Below are 14,606 nucleotides of genomic sequence, written 5' to 3'. Positions count from 1 at the left end.
CCGGCCCCGGCCCCGCCCGGCGGCACCGCCCCCGCCCCGCCCGGGCCCGCCCCCGCCGCGGCCACCGCCCCCCCGCCGCCGCTGCGCCACCGGCCCCGCCGCCGCCCGCGGGCACCGGCACCGGCAGCGCGACGGGCGCCCGGCACTGCCGCAGTGCCCCGGGGCGAGCGCTCCGCACCCGGCAGCCCCCGCCGCCCTCCCCGCTCGGCCCCGGCCGGGGGACGCTGCCCTGATCGCAGCCGGGGGCTCCGGGGCTTCCCCTCCCCGCAGGGAACCCACCCCGCCCCCCGTCCCCCGAGGGGCTCCGGGCGATGGCTCCAGAAGGGGCGACGCAGCCCAAGTCATAGAAAAGTCTCTGGTTTAGACATTTCCTCGGAGCTCCTGAGCTGGGTTCTGGAGCAGCACGCCCAGGAGAAGCCCCGTCCCGCTCCCTGGGCGGGTTCAGCCTCTGCGCTGCCCGCACCATCCCAAGCAGCAGCTTATTCTGCGTTTACTCTGGTCCAAACTCCCGAAATTAGCGTCATGCAAATAGGGAGATACGAACGTGTGTGTCAGCCCTGCGCGAGCCAAGAGCCCGGACAAGAGCTGCTTGTGTGCCCAGGTTAAACGAGGAGGTTGTTCTACCCGTCGAGGCTGTTTACACAAAACACAAAGCAATTGAGACCGGCGCTAATTTCTTTTCCCTAAGGACAGATTGTTTCTACTCAACGATACCGGAAACATTCAGGAGAGGATCAGCCTGGGAGCACAGCCAGGTTCGTCCTCACGCGCCAGCCCGGCCCACGCGGGGGGACACCGGGCGATTCGGCTGTTCCTGCACAATCACAGAATCATTTTGGCTGGGAAAGACCCTCAGGGTCATCGAGTCGAACCGTTAACCCGATGCTGGTGCTAAACCACGTCCCAGCTTCTCGGAGAGAGACAAGGAGCCAGGCAGGGATCTCTGGTAGGTTTGTGTCCCCTTAACATGTGTTTTCATCATGAACCGAGATGCCTCGGGAGATCCCAGGGGAGCAGGGGGGTGTCCCGGTGCTGCTGAGGCCCCTGCAGACAGGAGAGAAAATTCGGGGTGAAGTTTGCTTGGACGGCTGCCCTCCCACCCCTCCCCGGGGAACGACTTGAGAAGGTCCCCAACCACCCCCCAAATGCTGTCCCTGATCCTGAGCCTGGAGGGTCCCTTCCTGACCTGGCCTGGGACACCAAGCTGGAACCAGCTTGGCCCAAAAACAGAAGGTTCCTGCTCCGCAGTGGTGCCCGCAGCTCCCGGCCCTTATCAGGGTGACATTTCTGGGCTGCGGGTGCCAGCGCCAGCCCTTGGCTTTGAGGAACCGCTGCAATCAGGCGACGTAACCCATTTCTCACTTGCATTTGGCTGCCAGGAAGAGAACAGGGGACTGTGTAATCGCTTTCCTGGGGATTAGATCATGAATCAAAGCTTTGCTCAGCTCCCCGCTCCAGTGAGCCCTGCCAGGAATTGTCCCTTCCGATCCTAGAGCTTGGGGCAGGATCACAGAGGGGCCGGGATGGGTCCAAATGCAGGTGTCCCCCACGGATGGGGGTGACCCAGGGCTTGTTTCAGCATTGGCTTCAGCACCCCACACCCACGGGAGCTCCCACCCTCCTCCTGCCGCATCCCTCCTTGCCCTGGCGCGCCTGAGATGTCACCCAAACCTCAGCTACGGCTTTAACCCCAGGCAGATAACTCAGGAGGATTTCTTCAGCCCAGACTTACAGCCGTAACCCGCCTGCAAGTTTATCCCAACATATACATTTATCAAACTGAAACAACTCTTGCTCCTAAAGAGCCACATTAAATAAAAACCCTCTTGGCGTTTCTCCTTCCTCGGCCAGAGGGATCCGAGTGTGGAGGTGTGATAGGGCCTTATCTCAGCGCCAGCGCCCCGGCCTCCGCCTCGCCGTGGCCAGCGAGCCCTAATCGCGCTGGCCAGATGTGGCAATGGCCTCAGAGCGGCCAGGGGCCAGAGGTGGGGGCCTGTGCCAGCCCCCCACCATGGGAACCATAGAATGTCCTGAGCTGGACCCACATGGATCATCAAGTGCAGCTCCTGTCCCTGCACAGGACACCCCACAGGTCACCCCGTGTGTCTGAGGACGTTGTCCAGTCTCTTCTTGAACACTGTCAGGTTGGGGCTGTGACACCTCCCTGGGGAGCCTGTTCAGTGTCCAGCACCCCTGGGTGAGGAACCTTTTCCTCATGTCCCACTGACCCTCCCCAGCACATCCTCTGCCATGCCCTGGGATTCTATCACTGTTCACCAGGGAGAAGAGCTCAGCAAACGCCACCTCCTCTGTCCAGCCGCTCCATGGGGACAGGCTTAAAAGCAGCTCTGGCTGCCGGAGCCAGAACCGAGTCCATGATGGTACAACTGCGAGCACAGAGAGATTTGGGGTTTTAAACTCTGTAAAGCCAAAACCCAGGTGGGTTTCAGCTTCCATGGCCACAGACCTCCCCGCCCTTTGCTTTGCTCTGGAGCACCAGGAAGAGCCGTGACCGCTCCTGTTCCCAGGACTGCGGTGGCTGGCGGCTGCCACGCTCCCTCCCTCTGCGCAGTCTAATTACTAATTATATCTCCTTCGTCTGTACCCAGTGCCCAAGGGCTTCAGCGTCTGAGCAGCCTCGTGCAGGAGCTCTGGGCTGGCTCAGGTGTCCCAGTCCCGTGATTACAACACCAAACATTGGGAAGCGCTGAATAAAGATAAGGAATAGGATAGGACGAGAGGAAACGGCCTCAAGTTGCGCCAGGGGAGGTTGAGGTTGGATCTGGGAACAATTTCTTCCCCAAAGGGCTGTGGGGCATTGGAACAGGCTGCCCAGGGCAGTGCTGGAGTCACCATCCTGGAGGGCTGGACAGACGAACATGAGGTTCTGAGGGACACAATTTAGTGCCAGGGGTCGGGGAATGGTTGGACTCGATGATCTTGAGGGTCTTTTCCAACCAGAATGATTCTGTGGTTCTAAGCCAGGCTCAGAGGACAATCAAAAGGCTGTTTCACCGGCTTAGATCACCGTGAGATACAAAACGTCACCGTCCCCCAAGAGGTCACAGCCAGGGAACATCTGCTCCTCCAGGGCAGCGGTGGCTCCTCCAGCCCCGGGACTCGTCCCACGGCCCCCGAAAATCGTGAGGTCCCCACAAGGACCTCACAAGCACCGCTGGATCTGACCATTCATAACCAGCGAGTCTGTGGAAAAGGAATCCTACATCATGTTCATTCTGGAGCAGGGGACGTACTCTTCCTCCTCCTCCTCCTCCTCCTCCTCCTCCTCCTCCTCCTCCTCCTCCTCCTCCTCCTCCTCCTGTCGCTAAGTGGGAAGCTGGAAAAGCGCAGTGAATCGCTGCCAGGAGCACCTTGGAAAGAAAAAGGCTGGGTTTAGGCTTATCTAACGTCACATCAGCCATTTCCGAAGAAGGGAACAAATTTAATTAAGAGCACAGGCTCACTCAAGGACAGGTGGGTTACGCGCAGCCCGCGCACCCCGCAACGCTGAGGGGTCGGCACCACGCGTACGGACGGTGGGAAACCCAAACGGCCCCGGCCCGGCTGGTTATTTGGGATCCAACGCTGCCACCCTCGGGCACAGAACCGCAGCCCACTGCAGGGGTGCAAAGGCTGCCAGAGGGGACGAAAAAGGGGACAAAAAGGGGTATGAAAGCTGCACGGCAAGCGGAGAGGGGAAAAGTCAATGCGGGGAGCAGGAAGAGGGAGGGAAAGGCAGATCTTGGACATGGAAACAAGCCCAGGGCAGACGCTGGTAGCAGAGGATTCCTACAGAGACTTTCTGGCTGCAAACACAGAGGGAGGACCCGGCCGCTGGGGCGTGCGGAGCCCACGCCGGCTGCAGGGACACGCGCTGCCCCTCCGGGCTCCCGTCTGCACCGAGCACGCTGCACGGAGCCAAGCTCTTGACAGTAAAGGAAGATTTCATGCTGTTGGCTGTTGGGATCATCAGCACAAGCACGTTCATACTAAACCCTGGGCAGTAGAAGCAGGTAGACCCGCTTCGGAACGGTTTTTATATCAGAAATAGTGTGGGTGGCGACCATCCCACCGTGCTGGGCACTGGGGAGACCAAACCTCCAATCCCAAGGGCAGTTTTGGGCTCCTCGCGTCGAGAAAGCCCTTGAGGTGCTGGAGCGAGTGGAGAGAAGGGAACGGAGCTGGTGAGGGGCTGGAGCACAAGTGTGATGGAGCGGCTGAGGGACCTGGGGGTTCAGCTGGAGAACAGGAGCTGAGGGGAGACCTTCTGATCTCTGAACTGCCTGAAAGGAGCTTGGAGCCAGGGGGGTCGGGCTCTGCTCCCCAGGAACAAGCGCCAGGAGCAGAGGAAACGGCCTCAAGTTGCGCCAGGGGAGGTTGAGGTTGGATGTGGGGAACAATTTCTTCCCCAAAGGGCTGTGGGGCATTGAACAGGCTGCCCAGGGCAGTGCTGGAGTCACCATCTCTGCTGTACCTGTGCCGTGGTTTCTGACAAGCCGGGTGCTCTGTTATCAGCACTGAGAATCTCAAAACTCAGCCATACCCTCCACCAGCCGCTGCTGTACAGTTTCCCCACCTCTGCAACAAACCCATCAGCTTCCATTAGCACGTGGAAAATGAATGTTGCCCTGCAGACAGGCAGCAAAGGGAACACACAGTCTACGGCTCCGGTGTGCGGATTAAAAGCACCTGTGCTGCGCGCTGCCCACGGGGCGGGGGCTCGGCAGGGCCCCCCCCTCCCCAGCACGCCGCTGCGCTCACCCAGCGCCGTCAGGAAACGCAGCTGAACGGCAAGAAGCTGGTTCGCTGCTCTGTCTCGTTTCTGATGGAAAAACAGAGATAGAGGGAAAGAAACCACCCAGGCTGCTCTATAAATACATCTCATTTTAATTACTTCGAATTAGTTCCTTGGCCTCCGCCCCCCGCTGCACAGATCAGTCTCCTCCAGCGCAGCAGTGACGGTGAGATCCTTGCGCTTGTTTCCAGCCCATCGGCAGCGCAGCGGGGGCGGCGGAGCCCAACCCAGGGCTGGCAGCAGGGAAGGAGATGCCCTTGGAGGCCAAAGCTGGACCAGCCGCTCCGTGGCCTTCCCAGGAGCGGGGATCAGCAACAGGAGCAGTCCCGTTATCCCACTTCTGGGTGGTCCCCGCTCAGAACTACCGAGAGCAGCTTTAGCCTCTCAAACACAATCACCAGGGAGAAAAGACAGAGGATCTCCGAACACTTCTAAGAAGTCACGTCTTTGGAAGGCTTCGCGATTCTCCTTGCCCCCAAGAAATCCCGAGTATGCAGCTGCTCGCAGTCAGGGCTTGAAACGGGGCCAGGAGAGCGAACCTTCCCGGCCAAACCCACGTCAGCAGCCGGGGAGGAGCAGAGGGGGCTCCTGTCAGAAGAACTTGACGCCTCGGCCATCATCCAGCGTGATAATTTCCGCCTTGTGCTCTTGCTGCAAGGCTTGCAGGGCGCGGAGCAGCATCGCCTCGTCTAAGCCATGGAACTCTAGGGAAGGACAGAGGTGATAATCGCATCAGGAAACAAAGAGGCTGATAAATCAGTGGCTGGCGGCAGCAGAACGGAGGGCTCCGAAAGCACCTTCCAGACTCCAGCACCGTAACACTACGGCAAATCCGGAGTCACGGCTACAGCGACGGGCTCATCGCCACCTTGCTGCATCAGGAACAAAGCCTGAAGGTCAACAAGACAGAAGGGAATGAGTCACAGCAGCCTCAAAGGCATCAAAACAAAACAGCAGATAAAGAGCACGGGGCGGTTTAAAACATAAACAGTGATAACAAAGGGAGACGCAAAGTGGTAAAAAAGATTCAGAGCGGAATTTGCCAGTGGTGGTCGGTGCGAGCCGGAATAAGCAGTTTTGAAGTATTTAATCAACAAGGCTATAAACTGACAATCAACTGTTTACGCACTCAAGTGTGCTCTGAAAAGCCGCTCTGGATCGTAACGTGTGACGTTACCTTCATTCTGTGTGTCATCTCCGCTGGCCAGTTCGTACAGCGTGAATACGGAGTTGGTCAAGCCGTTCTTCGACACCTGGAAACACAAAAATCATCGTAGCAAGTGTCATTGTGTGACCTGACGTCCTCAACGTGATCTCTCACACATCTCAGTGCAAGCCACAGTGTGGGCAGCACTCAATGGGCAAAAATAGCCTGGAAACACTGTGGAGAGTCAAGAAATGACACATAAAGAAACTTAAAAGGTTCCTTTCCGTGCCCTTCTGCTCTTTCTGTCGGTGTGTTTCGCAATAAGGATTTGTGCTGCACGAAGACAACGCAGCAACACTGCCCTGTCCTCACTATGGAATGAGAAACACAGCGGGAGCCCTGATTGTGCATCCGCTGCTCAAACGGCACCTTACACAGCGATTAACGTCTCTGCCACAGAGAGAAATGGAGGAGGGTACGTAACAGCAGCGAGGAAGCAAGAGAGAAATATTCCAGCGGCCTTTTTCACAAACGGCAGCCGATAGCACCCGTTCTCCCGACACAGAGAGAGCCTGGTCTGCGGGCAAGACAGCTCCTGCGTCCTCACCCACTGATAGATGAGCTTCCCCCATTCTTCTGGTCTTCTCCACATGATCAGAAAACTGGTTTTGTTCTTATCTAACCATTCCAGGTTTCCTGAAACCAACAGGGAAAAGGTGTTTAGCCAAAGCACGAGTTTACAGTAACAATCAAACCTGCAGATTTTATGACATGGGCCAGTCATTACACCCACAGGCAGCTCCGGGCACTCGGCTTGTGCCAAATTAGAATCACAGAAGGTCCCACGTTGGACCCACAGGATCATGGAGTCCAACTGCTGTCCCTGCACAGGACACCCCACAGGTCACCCCGTGTGTCTGAGGACGTTGTCCAGTCTCTTCTTGAACACTGTCAGGTTGGGGCTGTGACACCTCCCTGTTCAGTATCCAGCACCCCTTTCCTAAAGATCTCTCTAGGTGTACAGAATTTCATTTCTATTTGAGCCCCACACCTCCTCCCACAGCCTCTGCTGCCCCGAAAGGCCGCGGTTTGGCTCCCGGGTGCGGTGACCCTGAGAATCTGTGGGCAGGGAGCTTTGTGGGTCGGGTGAACCCCAGGTGGTGGTCCCGGTGGTGGGATGGAGCCTGCCCGGCAGCTACGGGTCAGACAGATAGACAGATGGACAGACAGACAGGCAGACTGACAGACGGATGGATGGGCAGACTGACAGATAGACGGATGGGCAGACAGACGGATAGGCAGACAGACAGACGGACGGATGGGCAGACTGACAGACGGACGGATGGGCAGACTGACAGACGGACGGATGGGCAGACAGACGGATGGGCAGACAGACAGACGGACGGATGGGCGGGCAGACAGACAGGCAGCACCCACCGTTTTTGCGCAGCTCCTCCAGCACCACCTGGATGGACTCCAACGGGAGCTTCCCTGGGCAGGGGTTAAGGAGCTTCTGACCCATGGGGGGCGGAGAGGGAGGGCCCGGGGTGGTGGGAGGGGGGCAGCGGGGCTGAGGGGACAGCGGGGCCCGGGGGGTCAGCGGGGTCGGGGCTCGGCGGCCCCCAAAGGATACGCTGCAGGCGGCGGTTGGCGAACAGCGGGCTGTCCTGGGCCTCCCGCACCGTCATGGCGGGCAGGCGCTGCCGCTGGCTGTAGGCGAGGGCCAGCGCGCACCAGGCCGAGAGCTGCTTCTGCCGCGTCTCGCCGTTGGGCTGCAGCCTGCGGGGGCTCCGCTCGGTCACCGCGGCTCCCGGTACGCCCAGCCCGGCCCCGCTCTCCCCCCCGGTGCCATCCCCGCTCCCCCGGTCCCGTCCCGGTCCCGCTCTCACGTGAAGAAGGGCGGGAAGTTGTACTGCCAGGGCCACGAGAAGCTCATCGCCGCCACCGGAACCGCCGGAACCGCCGCCGCCTTCCGCGCCGCTTCCGGCCCGCCCCACCGAGCCCCGCCCTCCCGCCAGGACACGCCCCCATACGCAGCCCCGCCCCTACGGGGCACCGCTCTATCGCGAAGCCACGCCCCGCCGAACCCCACCCTACTGCGAGGCCACGCCCTCCTACGCAGCCCCGCCCCAGACCGCCCCGCCCATATGAAAGCCACGCCCTCTTGGAGCCCCATCCCGCCCCTACGAAGCCCCGCCCCCGCGGCGCCCCGCCCCGCGGCCCAGCCCCTGCCCGGCTGCCGGTCCCCGGTGCCACCGGGAGGCGTGCGGGGGCTCCGGCCGCGCCCAGCGCTGCCCCGCTGGGCCCCGAGGCCGTGCCGGGGCGGCGCTGGCGGCAGGAACGGGCGGTGGAAGAACCAGCACCAAGCATGGGGGAATAAGCGTTTAATCCGCAGCCCCGGGGCCGGCGGCTGAGCCGGGAGGGGGCGGGAAGCACCGCCGGCGGCACAGCGGGAACCAGTATGTGCCAGTAACCCCGGGACCCCCTCCCCGCGGCACCTCAATTCCCGGGGCCTGCGGAGCTGCTCAAGCAGCCGGTGGCCCCGCAGCCCCGGGGCAGAACCGTGGGGCAGCTCCTGGGTGCAGGGCTGCCACTGCCCGTTTTCTGCCCGTTTTCTGCCCATTTTTTCCCGTCGCAGGGGGGACAGTGGGCAATGAGCCACCCCGCGCTGCAGCGCTAAGCCTGGACTTTGCCGTCCTTGCTGCGCCAGATGACCAGGGTGACCAGGAAGGGGATGAGGCAGATGGGGGCGATGATCATGGGCAGCAGCACGTCCTGGGGGGGGTCAAAGACCTGGTGCTGCAGGGTGCAGTTGTGGAAGTAGCGGCGGTGGCTGCGGAAGATGTACTGCTCGGCCAGCGCGTTGGGGTAGCCGTAGTGCAGGTGGTCAGCCCAGCCCTCCAGGCAGGCCTGCAGCACGCTGTAGGGCCTGGGGAGAGAGCAGCGGGGTGCTGGGAGGGGACGGGGACACCAGAGACACTGACCCGCCGGGTGGCACCAAGCAGCACCCAGCAGCTTGTCCTGCACCCACTGCCCGCACCAGCTGGAGCTGCCAGAGGGGAAGGTGGCCCTGGGTCCCTGGAACCAGGAGCTGGTGACCCATGAGCACAGCCTGGGGGCTCTGCCCACATAGAATCGTTTTGGTTGGAAAAGCCCCTCAAGCTCATTGAGTCCAACTATTAACCCACCCCTGTCCCTGCCTCATGTCCTGAGAACCTCATGTCCGTCTGTCCAGCCCTCCAGGGATGGTGACTCCAGCACTGCCCTGGGCAGCCTGTTCCAATGCCCCACAGCCCTTTGGGGAAGAAATTGTTCCTAAATCCAACCTCAACCTCCCCTGGCGCAACTTGAGGCCGTTTCCTCTGCTCCTGGCGCTTGTTCCTGGGGAGCAGAGCCCGACCCCCCTGGCTCCAAGCTCCTTTCAGGCAGTTCAGAGATCAGAAGGTCTCCCCATCAATCACTCTCTGCTCTCTCGGGAAATGGTCCACTCGTGTAGCCGCGAGGACGGAGAAGCCACAGGCAATACCCCCACCAAAGGGTCTCTCCAGCCATCCCCCCGCCCCGTACCTGCTGATGACCTTCCACTCGCACAGCTCCGACACTGTCACGTTCCTCATCAGGTCGACAAAGATCTCCCAGCACTTCTGTGTGCTGTTGGTGTACGTCTCCTCTGCAGGGGAAAGGCGCTGAGCACGGGCACTGCACCCCTGCCACAGCCTGTCCCTGCTCGCAGGGGACACCTGGCACCCGGCCCCATGGGGGGACACGGGCACAGTGCGGGGCTGGACCCCACGGCAGCCCCGGAGCGATGCTGGGAGCACATGGGACAGGCTGCTGCCGGTGCCTCCGCTGTGACCCGCGCCAGGGAAGGCTCCATGGCACAACCAGCCTGTTTTGGGGACAGCCAGAGAACATGTGCCAAGGAGAAAGGGGGGTCACCGTGCGGCCCTGCACTCACCCACGAGCTGGGCCGTCCAGTTGAACACGGCCACGGGCGGGCTCGTCCCGGTGTCCTGGCCAAAGCCCTCTGCCTCGGCACCCACGTGACAGAGCCCGGGCCCCAGGAGCGCTGCAGAGGGCAGGGACGGGGTCAGCGGGGGACGGGGCTGTCTGGGGGTGTGGGTCACAGCACAGGAGTGAGCTTTGCCCCCCACCCATGGGCAGCCGGCGCTGGGGGCCGCCCCATCGCCCTGGGCGGCTGTGTCGCATCTGGACGGCGCTGGGGCAGGAAGAGGAAGCGCTGGCCACGGCGGCGCTGTCGGGGAGCCCCTCCACCCACCATCTGCCCCGCACGGCCCCCGTGGGGCATGTGTCCCCTCTGTCCCACCAGCCACTTGCTCACGGGAGCCCCACAGCCCAAGGAAAACACCCCGACCATCAGCCGCCCTTGGCCGTGGTCCCGCGGTGCCAGTCAGGTGGTGAACCACCCGGCGGGCCCTGCCTGGGCTGCTCACGTCCATCTCTGGCACTGGCCATGGGGCGCTGCTGGCTGGTACGGTGGCTGTGGCAAGGCCAGCTGGCCCTATTCCGGTCCCTGTCAGCCCCGTCCAACCCCTCTCTGTCCCATCCAGAGCTCCCCAGCCGCTCTCATGGGTCGTTCACAAAAAGATCAGGGGTGAGGATGGTGGGGGACACCCCGCAGTGCCTGTTGCCACCAGCCCCTGGCCACGTAGGCTACGGCCACCCCAGTCACCCTCAGTGCTGGCCCCGTACCCGTACCGACTTGCCGGACTGAGCTGAGACCCCGGCCCCGGGCCCCCAGCACCGTAGGGCGGCCGTGTGCGGGTGGCGAAAGGCGCTGAGCCTCCCGCGGCCCCAGGGGCACCCGCCACGCACTTACCCCAGAGCAGCAGGAGCCCTCGGGACAGCCGGCCGGAGCCCATCTGCGCGCACAGTGCCATCCTGCAAAATCCTGCCGGCTAACGACCGGACAAGTATTTCAATGGAAATAACAGGAAGCAACTCCTTTCCTCTGACAGGGGCAGTTTGACTACAGGAGACGTGTGAAAAATGAGATTCGCTCAGCGCTGCTTTCCAGCGGCTCTCGCGGCGGGACCCCGCGGCCGCGCGGTGCGGCCCCCGCGGGCATCGCTCCCGCGCCCCGGCGCCCCGCGCCTCACCGGCGGCCCGGATGCTCCGCTCCCCGCGCAGCGCGTCCAGTTTTACGAGGCCGCTATTTGTTTACTTGTGTATTTCTCTTTAATCCTGTCTGGGCTGGGTTGTGAAATCCCTCGTCTCCTGCGTGGAGGGCAGGCAGCCCGGCAGCCGGGGGGAGTGGACGGGGAAGCGTAATGTCCCCGGGCAGGCGGGGCGGGGGGACCCGGAGCCCCGACATGGTGGCTTCTGGCTCAGCCGGGCACCTGCCCCATGGCCGGTATCATCGGGGCAGCCCCTGCTGGGGCTGGGGAGGGAAGGGTGGTGGCACGACTCGCCCGTGGGTGCGAGGCCGACACAGGCAGGGAGGTGGGGAGAGGGCAGAGACTTGGCCGGGGTTGCCGGTCCTCAGCCCTGATGCCTTCCTCCCGCACCGCCCGGCTCTGCCGGAGCCCCCCGCTCCCGGCACAGCTCCCCCCCACGTCCCCCCGCACCGAGGGCGACCCCAGCCCCCCGAGGACCGGGCTGAGGCCGGCTGAGCTCATTGCACCTTTGGCCCAGGGCGGAGCGCGAAGCCAAAGCTTCCCCTTTAACAGCCCGGGCGTCAATCGGAGCCTGATGGAGCTCGGCTCCGAGGGACCCTCCCTGCTGCAGAAAGACGATCTCGCCGGGCGTCGCGCTCCCCGGCAAATGTCCTGGCAGAGCTGCCCGACCCTCCCCGGGCCACGACTCCAGGGCACCGCGGGACCTTTCAGAGGCGAGCGGCTGCATCTGGAAGCCATCAGGCCCTGGCGCTCCGGGGGCCGCGGGGTTGGAGCCCCCGTGGTCCTGCTCTTTGTTGGAGCCGCTGGAGCCTCTGGCCGGGCGGTGGGAGCCTCTGCCAGGGAGACACCCAATGATCTCAGCGCGGCCCCCCCGTGGCATCCAGAGGGGACAGGCAGGGACGGGATGGGCAGGGACGGGATGGTGGCTGCCAGCCAAAGCCTGCGCTCGCCCCCGCCCCAGCCTGGCATCCCCATCGCTCCCAGCCCGGGGTGCCCGGGAAGGGGCTCAGCCCATACAGGGTGAGGACCCAGCACCCTTCTTCCAATGCTCCCCCCACCCCAGGGCAGATGCAGGCACCCGGAGCCCCAGGCCCAGCCTCCCCCTGTGCCACGGAACCCACTCCATCCCCAGGGACACCCAGACCCCCGCCCATGCTCAGCCCTGTCCCCGTCACCCTCTGCCCCCTTGTCGTGCTGTTAGTTCCCAGGGCTGGGGGGCAGGAGGGCTGTTGCCGGCCCCTCGCAGGCAGGGGGGCAGGCAGGGGCCAGGCAGCTGCCCGCTGGGGTTTGAGCCCCTTTGCGGGCTCTGCTGAGCGTGAGGGCGGCTGCAAGGGGCACGAGGCAGCTGAGCCCCACAGCCACAGCCACGGCCATCCCGGGGGGCACCCCGCTCCGCGTGGGGGTCCCGGTCCCCGTGCAGTTGCTGAAGTACTCGGCATGGACCTGCAGGAAGAAGGCGTCGAGGACAGCGCAGGGCCAGGGGCAGGAGAGCAGCTGGGCCAGCAGCTGTGTGCAGCTGGAGAGTTCGCTGTAGGTGCTGCGGAGGGGGTGTTGTGAGGCCAGCCTGCCGGCACGGGGACAGGGACACATCCACTGCCGTGGCCCTGCAAACGTCCCGCTCCAAGCGTGCGTTTGGCAGCACCGCGGGTGACAAGGACCCACCTGCTGATCTGGTCCCAGCGGCAGCGGCTGCCCTCGGGGGTGGCCATGAGGGCGGCGTGGAAGGGGGCCCAGCAGTAGAGGGAGATCCAGTCCTGGTAGGTGTCCTGACAGCGAGCTGGCCCCTCCAGCACCTCCAGTGGTCCTGCAGAGCACCCACCAGACTCTGGGATGCCACCCTACCCCTACTTCTGCCCCCAAGCCTGATTTTGGGTGGGTTATTTGTGATGACCCCAGTGGAACACTCCAAGCTCTGCCCAGCATGGGCCGGTGCCCCATTTGCCATGCGGGAGTCCAACACATGGCCCTGGGGATCCCACGCTGGGGCTGCGGGGGCCTCACGGGCTCAGCCAAGGTGGGACCTGAGCTCTTGTGAGCCCAGCACAGACCACAGGGGACCCACTGAGGTCCGTGAGCGGAGAGGGAGGACAGCCAGGATGGCAGCTCGACTCACCGTCCTCGTCCATGTACAAGTAGTGACCTGGAAGGATAGACGGTGCTGTCAGCGCTGGCAGGACCTGCAGGACCATGCCAGGACATGTCCCTGTCCCCCAGCGGTGCAGACACCCCCACCAGCAGCAGAGCATGATGTGTGGCAGCCATGGCCAGAGCTACACTGGGACGATGGCACCTGGGTCTTACCTTCCTCCTCGAGGTCCCCGTACTCAGTGTCCCCGCGCCCTGCAGCAAGGAGACACGGGGTGCCAGGGCTGCACAGCCAGCGACAGCCCCAGCGTCCAGCCAGCTTGAAGCACGACCCGGGGTGATGCCAGCGCACCAGACACCCCTTGTCCTCCCAGGCCAACCTGAGCACAGCCAAGGTGACCAGGCCAAGCAGAGGGAAGGAGAGCAGGATGCTCCTGGCTCTGCCTTGGCCTTTGCAACCAGGGCAGAGCAGTTTCACCAACCCATGGGCAGGGAAACATGTGGCAGACCCTGCCCAGAGCACCCTCCAAGGGGAGCTGGAGCACAGACGAGTTGGGATAGGGGAGATAAACGAGCCAGGGTCACCGTGGGGACGCGCTGCCCAGCCAGCCCCTGTGCCTGACCCCCTGGACGGCTCCGTGCAGACACCCCCCATGCTGCAACGCACAGCGGCGGCCCCGGTGGCTGCGAGTCCGGGCTGCGCTTACCCCGCTGGAGCAGAGGGAGGAGCAGGCAGCCGAGGAGCCGCACCCCGAGGAGCATCCTCCCGCCGCCGGGCCCGCTGCTGCCGGGCTGGGGCTGAGCCCGGGGCTTTATCCCGGTCCCTGGCCCACCCCAGCGCTGCCCGCCCGCTCCCGAGCCAATGCCCGGGAAGGTCGGGGGGACGCCGGGCTCCCGCCCCGCCTGACTCAGCGAAGCTCCGAAGGCATCGGCTGCGGGTTCGGACGGGATGCGGGCTGCGGGCACCGGCTCGTCCCCCGCGGTCACCTCCGCGGGCCCCCCGCCCCCCGCCATCCCGGAGCTGCCGCCGGGCTGGAGGGGAAGGGCTGGGCCCCCCCGGGCGGCGCGCAGCACCGCCCGCTCCCCGCCGCCGGGGCCCCCGCAGCAGGAAAGCCGCCGCCAACAGCTGCTTCCTGTCCGGCGCCGCCGCAGGAAGCCAGGGGCCCGCCCGGCCGCGGGGACCGGTCCCCCATCGTCCCGCAGCGATACGGGACCCACGTCTTACGGGAAACCGGGCCCGGCCGCTCGCGCTCCGCGGCCCCGGCCGGGGGGCAGAAGGGCCGCAGCCACCGGAGCGGGGACGCGAGCGCAGCGTGGGGGCGTGGCCTCGCGGTGGGGGCGTGACCGTAGAATAAGGGCGTGTCCTGGGGGCGTGGCCACAGAGTGGGGGCGTGACGGCAGCATGAGGGGCGTGTCCAGGGGCGTGGCCGCAGCGTGGGGG

The 14,606-nt window shown here is 64.0% G+C and overlaps 2 protein-coding genes and 1 long non-coding RNA gene across 11 annotated transcripts; all 3 read right to left on the bottom strand.

Annotated features, from left to right (window-relative positions):
• Nucleotides 1–909: 909 nt before the first annotated feature.
• Nucleotides 910–2,368, bottom strand: LOC309449135. The gene is made up of 3 exons (XR_014185907.1): nt 2,229–2,368; nt 1,187–1,372; nt 910–1,044 (listed from the first exon to the last, which is right to left on the bottom strand). It is a non-coding gene; the product is annotated as an uncharacterized lncRNA (long non-coding RNA).
• Nucleotides 2,369–4,864: 2,496 nt separating this feature from the next.
• Nucleotides 4,865–7,951, bottom strand: VPS25 (vacuolar protein sorting 25 homolog). Its single transcript, XM_082071048.1, has 6 exons — nt 7,832–7,951; nt 7,576–7,721; nt 7,380–7,433; nt 6,550–6,638; nt 5,973–6,048; nt 4,865–5,499 (listed from the first exon to the last, which is right to left on the bottom strand). The coding sequence occupies exons 1-6, from the start codon at nt 7,876–7,878 to the stop codon at nt 5,387–5,389; spliced, it is 525 nt and encodes a 174-aa protein (XP_081927174.1). The 5' UTR covers nt 7,879–7,951; the 3' UTR covers nt 4,865–5,386.
• Nucleotides 7,952–8,311: 360 nt separating this feature from the next.
• Nucleotides 8,312–14,484, bottom strand: RAMP2 (receptor activity modifying protein 2). Of its 9 annotated transcripts, XM_082071070.1 has the most exons (9): nt 13,873–14,467; nt 13,382–13,420; nt 13,194–13,220; nt 12,743–12,884; nt 11,587–11,913; nt 10,783–10,861; nt 9,901–10,011; nt 9,510–9,612; nt 8,734–8,871 (listed from the first exon to the last, which is right to left on the bottom strand). In XM_082071070.1, the coding sequence occupies exons 1-8, from the start codon at nt 14,177–14,179 to the stop codon at nt 9,559–9,561; spliced, it is 1,086 nt and encodes a 361-aa protein (XP_081927196.1). In that variant the 5' UTR covers nt 14,180–14,467; the 3' UTR covers nt 8,734–8,871; nt 9,510–9,558. The 9 variants fall into 9 exon arrangements, 8 of the variants coding, with proteins under 8 accessions (XP_081927202.1, XP_081927201.1, XP_081927196.1 ...); XM_082071069.1 differs by having other exon boundaries at nt 13,382–14,001; XM_082071076.1 differs by lacking the exons at nt 11,587–11,913; nt 12,743–12,884; nt 13,194–13,220; nt 13,382–13,420; nt 13,873–14,467 and adding an exon at nt 11,063–11,468 and having other exon boundaries at nt 8,312–8,871.
• Between the last annotated feature and the right edge of the window lie 122 nt (nt 14,485–14,606).

This window comes from Streptopelia decaocto, assembly GCF_964273445.1.
Source record: "Streptopelia decaocto genome assembly, chromosome: 22".
Classification (NCBI taxonomy): domain Eukaryota; kingdom Metazoa; phylum Chordata; class Aves; order Columbiformes; family Columbidae; genus Streptopelia; species Streptopelia decaocto.
The sequence above is the reverse complement of the archived record's forward strand: the minus strand, read 5'-3'. Positions and strand labels throughout refer to the sequence as shown.

What these genes read in the sequence shown, in the direction of transcription:
- VPS25 (XM_082071048.1), bottom strand. Translation starts at nt 7,878, where the DNA reads ATGAGCTTCTCGTGGCCCTGGCAGTACAACTTCCCGCCCTTCTTCAC. An exon ending in GGAGGAGCTGCGCAAAAACG is followed by an intron (nt 6,639 to 7,379) that starts GTGGGTGCTGCC and finishes TGTTGGTTTCAG; the next exon opens with GAAACCTGGAATGGTTAGAT. An exon ending in GGAAGCTCATCTATCAGTGG is followed by an intron (nt 6,049 to 6,549) that starts GTGAGGACGCAG and finishes TTGTGTTTCCAG; the next exon opens with GTGTCGAAGAACGGCTTGAC.
- RAMP2 (XM_082071069.1), bottom strand. Translation starts at nt 13,820, where the DNA reads ATGGGGGGTGTCTGCACGGAGCCGTCCAGGGGGTCAGGCACAGGGGCT. An exon ending in CGCTCCGCCCTGGGCCAAAG is followed by an intron (nt 10,862 to 11,586) that starts GTGCAATGAGCT and finishes TCCGGTCGTTAG; the next exon opens with CCGGCAGGATTTTGCAGGAT. An exon ending in CTGGACGGCCCAGCTCGTGG is followed by an intron (nt 9,613 to 9,900) that starts GTGAGTGCAGGG and finishes TTTCCCCTGCAG; the next exon opens with AGGAGACGTACACCAACAGC.